At 38.4% G+C, this 14,106-nt stretch overlaps 1 protein-coding gene across 1 annotated transcript in view; it reads right to left on the bottom strand.

Moving 5' to 3' along the window:
- BCR (BCR activator of RhoGEF and GTPase) overlaps positions 1-14,106 on the bottom strand; it is a 111,607-nt gene that overhangs the window by 29,476 nt on the left and 68,025 nt on the right. The window contains exons 15-18 of the mRNA XM_014070014.2: positions 14,008-14,105; positions 12,903-13,034; positions 5,768-5,827; positions 4,778-4,887 (exon numbers count right to left, since the gene is read on the bottom strand). Coding sequence (XP_013925489.2) covers positions 4,778-4,887; positions 5,768-5,827; positions 12,903-13,034; positions 14,008-14,105 — 400 coding nt within the window. The remainder of the gene's footprint in view (positions 1-4,777; positions 4,888-5,767; positions 5,828-12,902; positions 13,035-14,007; position 14,106) is intronic.

Below are 14,106 nucleotides of genomic sequence, written 5' to 3'. Positions count from 1 at the left end.
ATATGGAAGAGAAAAAATGATCTCAATTAACATAAATGGACTTAATTCAGCAAATGAAAGAAAGAAAATATTTCACAAACTAGGGAAACTAAAATTGGATATAATTTGTCTACAAGAAGTGCATATTCAAAAGCAACATGAATACTTATTAAGGCAACCAAAGCTGGGTAAAATGTTTACTTCATTGGCAAACTGTAAGAAAAGAGAAGTGATTCTTTACATCAAAGATACAATCCCAGTGGAACAAATTTATACAGATGACAATGGAAGAATTTTGATGGTGGAAATTATGGACAATAATAAGAAAATGCTCCTAATAGCAATCTATGCGCCTAATGATAAGCAAGATGAATTTTACAGAAAATTACACAGGAAAATAATGGATTTGGATTACTTAAATATTAGTATGATGGGAGATTTTAATGGAATTGTAGATAAGAATATGGACTATAACTCACAAAAAACAACAAGTCAAATAGAAAGATACTCCCTAAATCCTTTTTTAAAATGATTGATGAGACAGGTTTAAAGGATGTGTTTGGAGAGAGAGAAATCCTACTAAAAAACAATATTCTTTTTATTCAAACGGACATTTAACTTATTCTAGAATCGACATGAGATAGGTAGTAACTGAATCGGCCTACAACATACAGGAAATTGAGATTGAAACAAGTACTTGGGCAGACCACAACCCAATGATAATTAAATGGAAAGGGCAAAGAAAAGATCTAGGTGGACATTATATTAAAAGAGAAAGACTTTGTACAGAAAATTGAAAAGGAATTGGCCTTTTTCTTTAAAGAAAGTAGAAAAGAGGAGACATCAGTGCAGAACCTCTGGGACACAATGAAGGCCTATACCAGAAGCCTGATAATTGACTATACAAGGAAGAGAAATATAAAGAAAAGACAAACACTTAAAGGACTTGACAATGAATATAAAGGTCTTAAAAAGAACTACAGAACTCCCCACAAAAGAAGGACAATAAAGTAAGAATGATACGATTAAACATGAAATTGGGTTAATGGAAAAAGCTCAAAAATTTAGACGTGCTAAACAGAATTACTTTGAAAATGCTAATAAACCAGGCAGATGGTTGGCATACAAATTGAGAAAAAAGAGGGACTCTTAGAAGATACTGCAGTTAATGGATGATCAAGGGCAAACTTGTTATGGGATTGAAGAGAAGAAAAAAATTATACAAGACTACTCTTCTAAACTATATGAGCACAAGAATACAGAAGAGGCAGGAGTGAAACAATACTTACAGGAAGCCAACTTACCCCAGATGCTCAAAGAAACAGTAACAATGCTAGAAGGCAAAATAACTATGATGGAGCTAACTGAAGCACTTAAAAAACAAAACAACAGGAAGGCCGAAGGGCCGGATGAGCTACCAGCAGAATTTTATAACACCTTGTAGGAATTGTTGTCTCTTCCATTATTAGAAGTTATGAATGAGGTGATGTCAGAGAGGAAAATACCCAAATCATGGTCAGAAGCATATATTACACTTTTACCAAAGGAGGAAGCCAATTTACTACAAATTAAGAATTACAGACCAATTTCCTTGTTAAATTCAGATTATAAATTGTTTGCTTCAATATTGGCAGAACGACTTAAAAATACTTAAGTAGTTTCATTCACTCTGATCAAAATGGGTTTCTGCCAAAGAGACAAATTAAAGATAATATGAGGATAATCTTAGATACTTTGGAATATTATGAGGCACATCCGGAAAAACAATTGGCATTGATGTTTTTGGATGCTCAGAAGGCATTTGACAATGTGAATTGGCGCTTTATGCTGTTACAACTGGAACAGATGGGCTTTGGTGAGAAATTTACTCAAGCCATACAAACTATATATCAGGGGTAGTCAACCTTTTTATACCTACCGCCCACTTTTGTATCACTGTTAGTAGTAAAATTTTCTAACCGCCCACCGGTTCCACAGTAATGGTGATTTATAAAGTAGGGAAGTCAATTAAATTAAAAAAAGGAAAGTGCTTCAGTATCGGACAAAACCCCTACCGCCCACCCATGAAAGCTGGAACGCCCACAAGTGGGCGGTAGGGACCAGGTTGACTACCACTGCTATATATTATAAACAAACAGCTAAGTTAATGATAAATGGAGATTTGACATAAAAGAAATGAAGAAAGGGAGACAAGGCTGCCCATCATCACAATTACTTTTTGTCTTAACGTTAGAAGTTTTAAATAGAAATGTCAGAGAAGGAAAAGAAATAAAAGGAATGAAAATCAAAAAGAAAGAATACAAGCTACAAGCATTCGCAGATGACTTGGTCTTCATTCTAGAGAATCCATTAGAAACAGCACCTAAATTGATAGAAAGAATAGAAGAATATGGAAAAGTAGCAGGATTAAAAATAAATAAAGACAAATGAAGATCTTGACAAAGAATATGTCAACAAGACAAAAAGAAGAGTTGGCGGAAACCTTGGAGATGCAAGTTACGAACAAGGTTAAATATTTGGGGATATATTTAACAGCAAGATGCAGCGCTTTTAAAGACAACAACTACTATAAACTCAAACAACAGATTGAGATGGATCTGAAGAAATGGGAAAATTTACAATTTTTAATGATAGGGAGAATATCTACAGTTAAAATGAACATTCTACCTAAAACTTTATATCTGATGATTCCAATTAGATTAGGGAAGTAATATTTTGATGACTTAAATAAAATAGTGTTGAAGTACATATGGCAGGGGAAAAAAGCAAGAATAAAACTAAAATTGTTACAAGATGCAAGAACAAGAGGAGAATTGGGCCTGCCCAATTGGGAACTATATCACTAGGCAGCAAGTTTGATGTGGGTTAAAGAATGGATAATACTAAGGAATACCAGATTATTGACCCTTGAAGGACATGAACTATTGTTGGAATGGCATGCCTTTTTATGGTACAAAGGAATTAAAACACAAGGGTATTTTAGAAGACATTACCTACGGGAGGCTCTGCTACTAAATTGGGAGAAGATTAAAAGACAATATTATTTAAAAATTCCAGTCTGGCTATCAACTATTAACAGTTAGATATGGTGAACTATTGAATGCAGAGGGTGAACTTAAATCTATGCAAGAACTGGAAAAGAAAGGTATAAAAATGAACTGGTTTTCATATGTGCAAATACAATCTAGATATGACAAGGATCGTAAAGAGGAAGGTTTTTATGATAAAATGACTGAGTTAGATAAAATTTTGATGGGTACTGATGAAAAAGTAATTAAAAAACTTTATGGACATTTACTAGAGGTTAAGTTAGAAGAAGAACTTGTGAAAGGAACTATGATAGCTTGGGGAAAAATTTGGAGCATGGGATTGAATTAGAGAAGTGGCAGAAACTGTGGTCTCAAAATTACAAAATGACAATGTCAACAGCATATAAAGAAAATTTGTGTAAGATGTTTTACAGGTGGCATTTACCCCCGACAAGAACAGCAAGAATGTTCAAGAATAAATCAGAAAAGTGTTGGAAATGTCATCAGGGTTCATATTACCACGTGTGGTGGACTTGCGCAGAAGCTAAAAGATATTGGACTAAGATACAAACGTGGTTGGAGAAAATGACACAAAAAGAATATAGACTTTAAACCAGAGACTTTTTAATTGTGAATTATATTAGAAATATATAATAGAGACTTGAAATATTTCATTGTAAATGTTTTAACAGCAGCTAGAATTGTATTTGCAAAAAATTGGAAAAATGAGAAAATACCAACGCAGGAGGAAATTATTCAAAAAATTATGAAATGTGCGGAAAGGAATAAATTGACATTTGAAATTAGAGAACAAGAAGATGAACAATTTTACAAGGTTTGGGATTTGTTTTATCAATGGTTAGATAAAAAATCATGGTAATGGAAAAAGTGGGAGAACTTTTTATATTTTAAGAATAATAGAATGATATATGTAATACTATAAGGGTTTAGCCCTGTTAAACAGATTAGAACGATGTAATGGAATGATGTATGTATGATTTCAATATATAGAATATTTTGTTTAAAATGTAGGAATAATAATTGGAGTTGAACTATTGATGCAAAATGAGATTGTATGTATGAATTCAATATTTAGAATATCTTGTTTAAAATTAAGGAATAATAATTACAGTTGAAAAATTGACATATAACAATACTCATGTTTTATCTAATGAACAATTTGTGATTCGATATATAATTGTAAGTGGTGACTATGGAAAGGACCGCACAAAAACTTGTAACCAAACGACATGCTGTATGAAATGGAAGATGGTTGTACGTGTTTTATGTTTTTGTTTGTTTAATTTTTTTTTAAAAAAAAGAGTAGCAGAAGCAGCAAGTCCTCCTCCTGCTAAGCACAGCAGGACTTCAAGGCAGAGGATCTAGTGGGCTGAGGGACTGAAGGGCCAAAGCTGAAGAAATGGGATTGTTTCCCTACACAACACTTCCTCACCAAAGCTGGTGTGCTAGTACCCTCCCAAAAGGGTGTAGGTAGGAGATAAAACTATGAGGTGACAGGAACTGAGATCTGACCAGGCTCTTTTAAGGGGGTCAAAGTCCTTCAGAAATTTGGTGGAAATGATGAACCACAATTGCCAGGCCCAAAACAGTGTTCTCTCTGGTCTATGGGCCTTAATTCTTAAGACCAGGACTAGGAAGGCATAAAAGGAATTTCCCCCTCTCTCAGCTCAACTTACTGATCATAACTTAAAAATAACCCCACAGCAGATGAGGAAGGAAGGAAGGAAGGAAGGAAGGAAGGAACTTACTTGGTGACAACCCCAATCTTTACTCCAAATACTCCCGTTTGTTTTCGAGATGGCATCCTCTTTAGACTGAACTCTCTGCTTGTGAACTTCACGGAGAGCTTCACTTCGACCTTGAAAAGAGAGAAACTCTCAGTTCCATGTTCCAGGTTATGCTGTACTCCCCCAGGGCTGCAGAGGGCAGACAGCAGAAGGGAGCCTTGGGGAGAGGCCCCCATGCCCAGGCCACAGAGGGCCACTCTGGCATTCTTCACCCACTAAGTCCAAAAGAAAGAAACAGAAAAGCTACAAAAGGAGGAAGCATCTAAGAAAGAAAACATAACTCATCATCAATTGATAAGGCTTCTTTTAATTAAAATATGTAATAAGACAGCAAATATTTTTCTGGTGGTTGCAAAGTAATATTTCATAAAAGGTCAGTTTTTGCCCTATGCCCTGCATAAATAGCCTTTTCGATGATGGCTTTAGCTCTGACCGATCCATGCTTTGCTCATTTTACTTTAGCACGGTTTTCCAGGTATTGTTTCTTTGGGCATAAGCTGCTATCCAAATACGAGACCAATTCCTTTTACAGGAGTTATAATGGGTTTGTTTGATTGAGCGAAGATGACTCTCTATTATTCATCATTAATGTAAGTATAAGGAATTAGATGGCTGATTGCTTCTTTTCAGCAAAGATAAGACAAGAAGCATCATAACACGTGTGTGCAAACCTGATGGCATGACCAGGGAGAGCTGGAAACAAGGAATCTGTACTACAGAAGCTGCAGAGTCTGTAGACCGAATCTCAAAGGCACTTTGTCCCCAAAGGCAACTGGACATCCTTGGTTTTTTTGAAGAAGCTTCTTGGATGAGAAGTGAAATGTTATCAAAGAAAAAAACCCCAAAGGAAGTCCCGTTGTCTTTTGGAACAAAGCAGCTTTGGGGCAACCCTGACCTGGATGATTGAGAATCTCCACAACCTGCCGCCCTCCTCATGCTCTGCCTCCTTACCCCATTCATGAAGATGACCGTGCGTTGCCAGTCTTTGTCTTGCAAGGTTTGGGGATCCAGCTGGAAAAGACATTGAGCCAGAAATAAACCACCACTCAAGGGGCCAAATCAGAGACTCTGTCATTATTTTACCTGACAAATCAAGATCCCCTGGAAAAGAATCCTACCCAGTTTTCTTGTAAGACAGAAGGTTCATAGACCTGCACAGCATAAAATAAATCAGAAAATGCTCCTGTTTATGCTTTGGGTTAGGCTAAGATGTTTCAGATACAGGTAGATTTATTGTGAGCCCCAAACCCTGGTCCATCTTCTTTTCTCCTGGTTTTGGCACTGCAGCCACACCAGATTTCTGGCAGTGCTACCCAGCAGTCAGTCTCCCTTGCCTGAGACGGGATTGTCATGGCCTCTGATTGTCAGAGGCAATGACAGCTTTCGAGGGACCCCGAGCCAGGATGGGTTGGGAGGGGATCAGCCTTCCAGGCAGACCAGACAGGAAACCCAACCAGATCAGCTAAGTCTGCTTCCCTGGGAGGCTGCCTTAACAGACTCTTTCTCTCTGGACTACAAAGACACGAGGGATAGTCCCTTTAGGAGCCTCTTGCCCTCCTCCCCACTACCCAGCTGCAGGGGGTGCAGTCTCTCATCTGACCATTCCCCGGGCAGCATCTCTCCCCACCACAAGGTCTTCTCCACACGCCACTACCACTAGTGGGACCTCAGCAGCAGGCTTGGGTGAACCAGGCCTGCTTTTCCGAGAGCCCCGATGCCACAAGAGTTAAGTGACTGGGCACCTTTCTCTGCTGCAGATGCTTCCTGCTGAATTTTGCAGACCTCCGACTTGAAGCTCTGATGCACAAAATTGCCAGAGGTCTCCTGCCTCCCCCTTTGCATCCCATTCCAGACATTTGGCAGTGCCCAAAACAATGGGTGGATGCTATCTCCAAGGTCTCCTTTGAAGAGACAAGAAGCTCAGGCTGAATGAGAGGTAGCTGAAGAGGGGGCAGTTTTCCAGGCACAATCAGGTTCTGTGCAGAGAATTAAAAACTACTCTGATTATTCTCACAATGCATCAAATGCTAAATAAAGCAATGCAGAAATGCTGAATTTGCAAATCCTACTACAGCCAACAATCATTCAAAAGCCACCTGCCTGGAGAGGAGGAGTGGGAAAGAAGAAAGATGGGTAGAGAAGGATAGGAGAGAGGGTAAGAGGGTAAGATGAGAAGGATAAGGAGGAGTGGATTGTAGAGAGAGGAGCAGCAGAAAGGGAGGGGAAGTAGAGTAGAAAAGGATGATGGAGGGAAGATAGAAAGTTGGAGGGTGGTAGAAGAAAGAGGTGTATGGAGAGCAGAAGAGCTATAATGGGTTTCTATTTTCTGGGGCATTGTTGACAAGAGGAACTGATGTAATTATTATTTAATACTATATGATATTGGCTATGTATAGTATACATGTGTGTGTTATGAAAATGGAAATAAAATATTATTTATAAAAATAAAAAAAAAGCCACCTGCCTGAAAGGGAGGTCTGCATTCCTCTCTCTACGCACCCCAACATATGGAAGGAAGTGGAAAAGTCAGGTTTTGGGGGGAAACTCTGGAAGGCTGGAAAGTTAAGAGTGACCCCAGGCTTCCGGGTGGTGATGTCACTGTGCCTAGAGCGGGATAAGGGAGCTCCTCTAACCCCTAACTCTAATTTCTTCGTGTGGGCTCACTTTTGGAGCACTGCTGATCTCGAAGAGACCAACATATCAAAGGGGATATTCTGCAGACGCCGGGGTGGTAAGGCAAATCCCCCGGCACATAGGAGAAACCCTACTAAACGGACGAAGAAATATCCTACCATCTGGTTAGGACTGAGCAATGGCGGCCGCATAGAAGGAAGAAACAGAAATAGAAGCAGACAAATTCGGGTGCTTGTTATTATTGCCGACAATCCAGAGAGGAAAGCAACGCGAAACTGGCAAAGTAGGTGAGCTGAGAGAAGAAGGAGCCGGGAGAGAGGCTATTTTTTACAGTTTAATTTTGCCAAAAAGAAGCGGTGCAAAGAGGCTGAGTTAGAATGGACAGGAAGGGACAGCCGCAAGAACCGTAAGATCAGCCACAGTAAGAACAAAATCCCGACATGGACTTCAGGGGATAAAATTTGCCAGAAGGATTTGGAACCGAGTTCCCTTTTTTTCTGCTTACCAATTCTTCTGCCGCTGGGTTGAATTTTTAAAGTATTTGATATTGAGCTGACTAGGAGCAGTACCAGAGACAAGAAATAGAGGTCTGTCTTTGCTTCGTGGACATTAACACTGACACTAAAGAGAGAGTGACTTAGAGAGACTAATTATTAGAACTGAATATTGAACAACCAACAAAACTGAGACACATTTATTGATATAAGAATAGGGTGTTCGTGTTAAAAAATTAAGCTAATTGAAACCAAAGAACAGGAAGATTTAGCGGCGAATTGGCTTATTCTAATGGATTTATGACTGGTGGTTACTTTACTTCTTAAATGCTTCAAGAAACTCCGCGACATCCTCCCCCCTCTGAATCTCCCTAAGTGGATCGTAAAACTTATCTCCTACTAATTAGCTCGTCACGATTCGACATTTTTATTACTTTACTACCTAGTTCTGTTTACAACTAGATAAGATTGACAGCCTGTAAGAGACTAAAAAAAAGTACTTCGAAGCCGGTGGGGAAAAAAAAAGAGAGCTTCTAATTTTTAACTACGACACATCATGGCGTCCCAAAATACCTCTAAGATTTCATTTCAGGCTCTTTTTTCTGCGTGTAGAGGACTTTTTGATTCTTATCAAAAACTGGAAAGAAAACTGGATCAACTGATTATAAAATATGAAGCTAAAACTGAGATCGTTGAATGCTTAAATGTTCCTGAAACACAAATGGAAAATGTGAGAAATGGTGTCTGGTCTATCTCAGAGGAAGAGAGGAGTGGGGGAGCTATAAAGACGACTCATTTAAAGAGACAGAGTGCAGGAGGAATGGAAAATCCACCCTTGAGAATTAAAGTTAATTTGGGAAATTTTATAAGCCTAGGACAACATTATTATTTCATCGCCGACATTCAGAATCCAAAGGTGCCGAAATATTTTTGTTTGGATTTGCTTATGGAAACATTTGGTAAACTTATCCAACGAATGGCTATTGGACTGAGGAAATCTCGTTGTTGGAGGGACACAGGCTGACAGATGGGAGAATACAACTTAAAATTAGCTAAATCGGATTACTTCAATTTGTAATAGATATAGCTGAATAATGACTGATATGGATAGCAATATATATAATTTGGAACTGGCTGATAGATTGATGAATACAATTGAAAACTAGTTAAACCTAATTGCTTTTTCTTGTAACAGATATAGCTGAATAATAATTGATATTGATAGTAATGTATATAATGTGGAGTTGATATGATAACTAACAATTGGATATGAGAAAACACCTTTAGACTATACATAAAGAGTATTAACTACAATAATTATCACTATTAAAAAACCAAATAAAATTCATACAATCAAATGTTAATCAATACTGGGAAAATGTTATGATATATGATATAATTGAATATTATGGATGTTTAGCTAAAATAGGATATGAGGATTTGATGATAATAGAGGATTTTACAAATAAGTAAATGAATTGCCAGCATGTGTTATGGACTAATTCTTTAGCATAGCTAAGGATGAAGGATGTTTAAATAACCATAATAATTAAAACTGAAGGTATAATGATGTTGATATGGTAAATATTCGAGTTAAGATATTTGAATTAATATGAATTAACGGAAGAGAAGCACCAAAACATGTTGTAATCAGTTGATATACTTTTTTTTTTCATAGTAGACACTTGTGTTTTGTTTTGTTTTCCTGATTGTCGTTTTTGTCTTTTTTTTGTATTATTTACTATCTTTTATTTTAATTTTAATTTTCTATTTGTCCTTTTTTTTTCTTTTTTTTTGATTTTTGTTCAAGATTATTACTCCCACCAATATTTCTAAATAATAATCACAGTTAAATGAAAATGGATATATAATAATGCTTGAGTTAATATGAGTTATGTTGGTTGACTGTGGAGGAGATGTACCAAAACTTATCTGTAATTGATTGATATATTAAGAAAGATGCTGTACCCATTTTAAACTAAAATTAAAAAACATTTAATAAAAAAAAAAAAGAAAAACATGCAATCGATGCTCCAGATGATACAGGAGACCTTGGCTATAAGTCAAGTAGAGACAAGGAAAAATCATGAAGAATTAAAAAATGAAATGGGAGAATTGAAAGGAACAATCAAAAATGTAGACAATAAAGTTGAAAAGATACAGAATGCCTTAACAATCAACGAACAGAAAATCCAATGTATGGAAGAAAAAATACAACACTCAGATCAGAAGATGGGGAAAATGGAAATAGAATATAGGCAACTTAATAAAGAATTGGAATTGTCAATAATGCAACTCGAAAACGAAAAAGCAGCATTCTACCTAAGATTTCAAAACATACCAGAAGAGGAGGAAGATCTGAAAGGAAAAATGATTAATATCCTTACTGAATTTCTGCAAAAAACAGAACAGGAAGTGAGAGGAATTATTGATGAGGCTTACAGGGTGAATACTAATTATGCAAGGAGACATAGGCTCCCGAGAGAAGTACATGTAAGATTCGCTAAGAAAACTGCCAGAGATGAAGTGTACAAAAAAACCAGAGAAGAGACGATTATACTACAGGGAAAAGAACTGACCACGCTTAAACAGATCCCACGGAGAATCCGGGAACAACGTAGGCAATACCAATTTTTAACAAACGAGTTGAATAAAAACAGAATAATGTACAGATGGCTGGTACCAGAAGGGGTTCTGGTATCTTGGCAAGGAAAAAGATATACGATAGAAAATTTAGAAGAAGCACACAAATTCTATGAAGAACACTGTAATAGGGAAGGAAAACAAGGAAGCAAAGAGGAACTAGAATACAGAGGTGAAGTGGAAGAAACATCAGAAGACAGCGAAAGAAGCAGGAGAGAACAGAAGCAAGAAAGAGAGAGAGCAGAGAAGGAAGGCACGAGAGGGAAAAGTCAGATACAAACTAGAAGTAAAAGAAACAATCTCAACTAAAGATGGATCAAGAAATAACAATTATGTCGATAAACTTGAATGGACTGAATGCACTAAAAAAAAAAGAGCCCAGATGTTTAATATTCCTAAGAAATTGAAAGTAGACCAGATATGGGTTAATTGGTATAGATGAATGGAGCAAAGAAATAAAAAGCAATGAAAGAATAGAACAACTCTCAAAAATAATAATTATGAGTAAAACAAGGGGGTCATGATTGGTGAAATCAAATCAGGATGATAGCTGGCATATAGACTGTAGAATGATAGAGAAAAAAGGAAATGATATGAAAAAAAATGGACTTGTGGAAATAACACCCTCAAGAAAACAAACTGGATTTGAAAGAGACACCTATAACAATAGAAAAAGAAAGGAAGGGAAGAAGGAAGGAAAGGAGGGGAGGAAGGAAGTAGAGAATGGAGGGACGAAGGAAAGAAGTAGAGGGTGGGAAAGAGAGAGAGAGGAGAGGAAGAAGAAATGTGAAGGAGAGGTAGGGGAAGAAGAAAGAAGTAAGGAGAGGTGGGTGGAGGGAGAGAAAGAGAAGGAGAGGAGGGAGGAAGAGAGAAAAAGAGAAGGAGAGAGGGTAGGAAGGAGAAGAAAGAGGGGAGAAGTAGGGGAGAAGTAAGGGAAGGAAGAAGGGGAAGGAGAGGAGGAAGGAAGGAAGTAGAGAAGGAAGGGAGGGAGAAAAGAAAAGAAAGAGAAAATAAGGTGAGATGTGGAGGAGAGGTAGGGGAAGAAGAAAGAGGTTAGGAGAGGTGGATGGGAGGGAGAGAAAGAGAAGGAGAGGAGGGAGGAAGAGAGAAAAAGAGAAGGAGAGAGGGTGGGAACGAGAAGACAGAGGGTAGGAGTAGGGGAGAAGCAAGGGAAGGAAGAAGGGGAAGGAGAGGAGGAAGGAAGGAAGTGGAGAAGGAAGGGAGGGAGAAAAGAAAAGAAAGAGAAAATAAGGTGGTGTCATAGCAGGTGTGAAGGATGGTAAACAATACATTCCAAATTATACCTTATATCCTTCTAAATGGAATAATAATAATATAAGAATGGCAAAGAAAAAGAATAACTATGTGAATGTATACCTAGAACTGCATGTAAGAGAATAGATGACAGTAAAAATATAAAGCACAATATAGGTAAATAATACTTGATCATAAGTAGCTAAGTATAAATAAATAAATGTATATAAAAATGGATAATGAATAACGAGATTATGAACGCAAGATAGAAATGTATAGAAAGGAAAACACTAACTGCAAAGAAACCGATTCGGAACTGCTGTATGATATACGATGGAACTTATTGTTCCTATGTTGTTTTTAAGTTATGTGGTTATTTTTGTTAAGGTGTTTATGTGTTCTGTTGATGTGCTTATGTGTATAAAATAAAAATTCAAAAAAAAAAAAAAAAGAGTGACCCCCAAAGCCTCCCTACAAAAGTGCAGACTTTCAATCTGAGGCGGGGAATATGACATAAACAATGGCGACATAAGCCAAGAATACATAGTCCTTGACTTATGACTCTTTGAAGTTAGGGTGGACCCCAAAAACATACTTGCAATCCAGATTTGAGGTTATGACAGCCTCCCCTCCCCCCCCATGGACATGCAATCACATTTGGGGTGCTGGATGTACAGCCATTTGCAGGGCCCTGTGATTTATGAAGCTTTTTGCTCAAAACTGGAATTCACTTCTGATTTCTGGCAAAAAACGCCTCTCTGCTTAATAACTGTGGCATTCACATAAGGATTCACTGCAGGTTCACTTAACAGCCATGGTGATATGCTTAATGGCACCTATCAAGAAGTGTTGTAAAATCTTATTGGTCCCCCAATGACCCACTTAACAACAGCCACAATGTACGACTGTACTTCTGGGCTCAATTATGGTTGTATGTCAAGGACTACCTGTATATGTGATTTTCATTTCAGGCTAAGTGGAAATTGAATGCACCCATTCCTCATTGGTGTGCAGTTCCAAGGTCAACAGCTTCCCCCCACAAGGCAGTCCCCCCCCCCAACCTGGATTTGGCCTTTGCCCATAATGCGGTCGGTGGTCTCGCCGTCTTCTTTGGTGAGCTTGCTCTTGTGGTAGCACTTCTCGTAGCACAGGATGCGCAGAGTCTGGGAGCCCTCCAGTTCTATCTCAAACTCCTGCAGGGAAGGAGGAAGGAGCCATGGGTAATAGGGCTCAGGCTGGTCTTTCCTTTCACTGACAGAAAGGCCTTGTGCCTGCGTTTCAGCCCCCACAAACTCTCATTTCAGAAGACCCTACAATGACCTTTGAGACCACAAACTCTGGACAGGAAAGAACAGCCAAGGAAACTCCTTCAAAGCCTTTGGGAGGTCCTTGCACTGCGCCGGCCTCAAATTGGGATATTCTGCCAATTCTTTGCGGCTTTCTTTCCAAGATTCACTGCTACATCCAAAGTCCTTCAAACACCCTCGGCACAGCTCTTTCCTTCCCAGGCGCCCCAGGGAACCTGAGATCGAGTGTGCTATGTCTTCCAACACAGCTCACAAGCAGCCCTTTTTCTGAGCAAGGAGCAGAAGTCAGTTACTCCCTTTCAGGACTGGTTACGAAATGCATTTTCTTAAATCACGATAAAAGTGGTTTGAGAAAAATAAAATTACAATGCAAACTTAGAAAAGAACCATCATTTTGACAGGAGCTCGATATACAAACATGGATAAAATAAAGATTTTTAGAAGATATATCACCCAATTATTTTATTCACTTATTTAATTCATATTTACCATAGTACTAGCTCATTTATTGTCCTGAAACTGTCCCCATCCCCCACAACTCAATACTGGGTTAGATCTAATGCAATACTAGATCCATTTATTCTGAAGAGTAATTGATCTGTAAAGCAGCCTTCCCAGTTTTCCTTACAAAACCAAACATTTTGGTGCCTTAGTGTACAAATGGCTCTTATTCTGCAGTGCTCCCCATTTGGAGAGGGGCTGCTGCCCCCCCCCTACTTCCCGCCATCCAAGGGAGGATTTCTTAGGTCCATCTGAACCCCAAAAGTCCCCCCCCCAAGCCAGGGCATAAGGCAAGGAGGAGGTGCCTGAAAGCTCAGCCACATAAGTGCATAGACCCCCCAGCACTGCTCCCACCTACCTCGTTCCAGTTGGGCTCTGCAGTGTCTCTGTAAACTCTCGTTTTGGCCTTGTTCACAAAGTAGCCGAAGGAATCCACTTCCAGGGTGCAGTACAAGCC

This window comes from Thamnophis sirtalis, unplaced genomic scaffold, assembly GCF_051295495.1.
Source record: "Thamnophis sirtalis isolate CommonGarterSnake01/CBP01778 unplaced genomic scaffold, rThaSir2_p1.2 scaffold_2, whole genome shotgun sequence".
Taxonomy (NCBI): Eukaryota; Metazoa; Chordata; class Lepidosauria; order Squamata; family Natricidae; genus Thamnophis; species Thamnophis sirtalis.
Note: the sequence above shows the minus strand (reverse complement) of the source record. Positions and strands in the feature narration are given on the sequence as shown.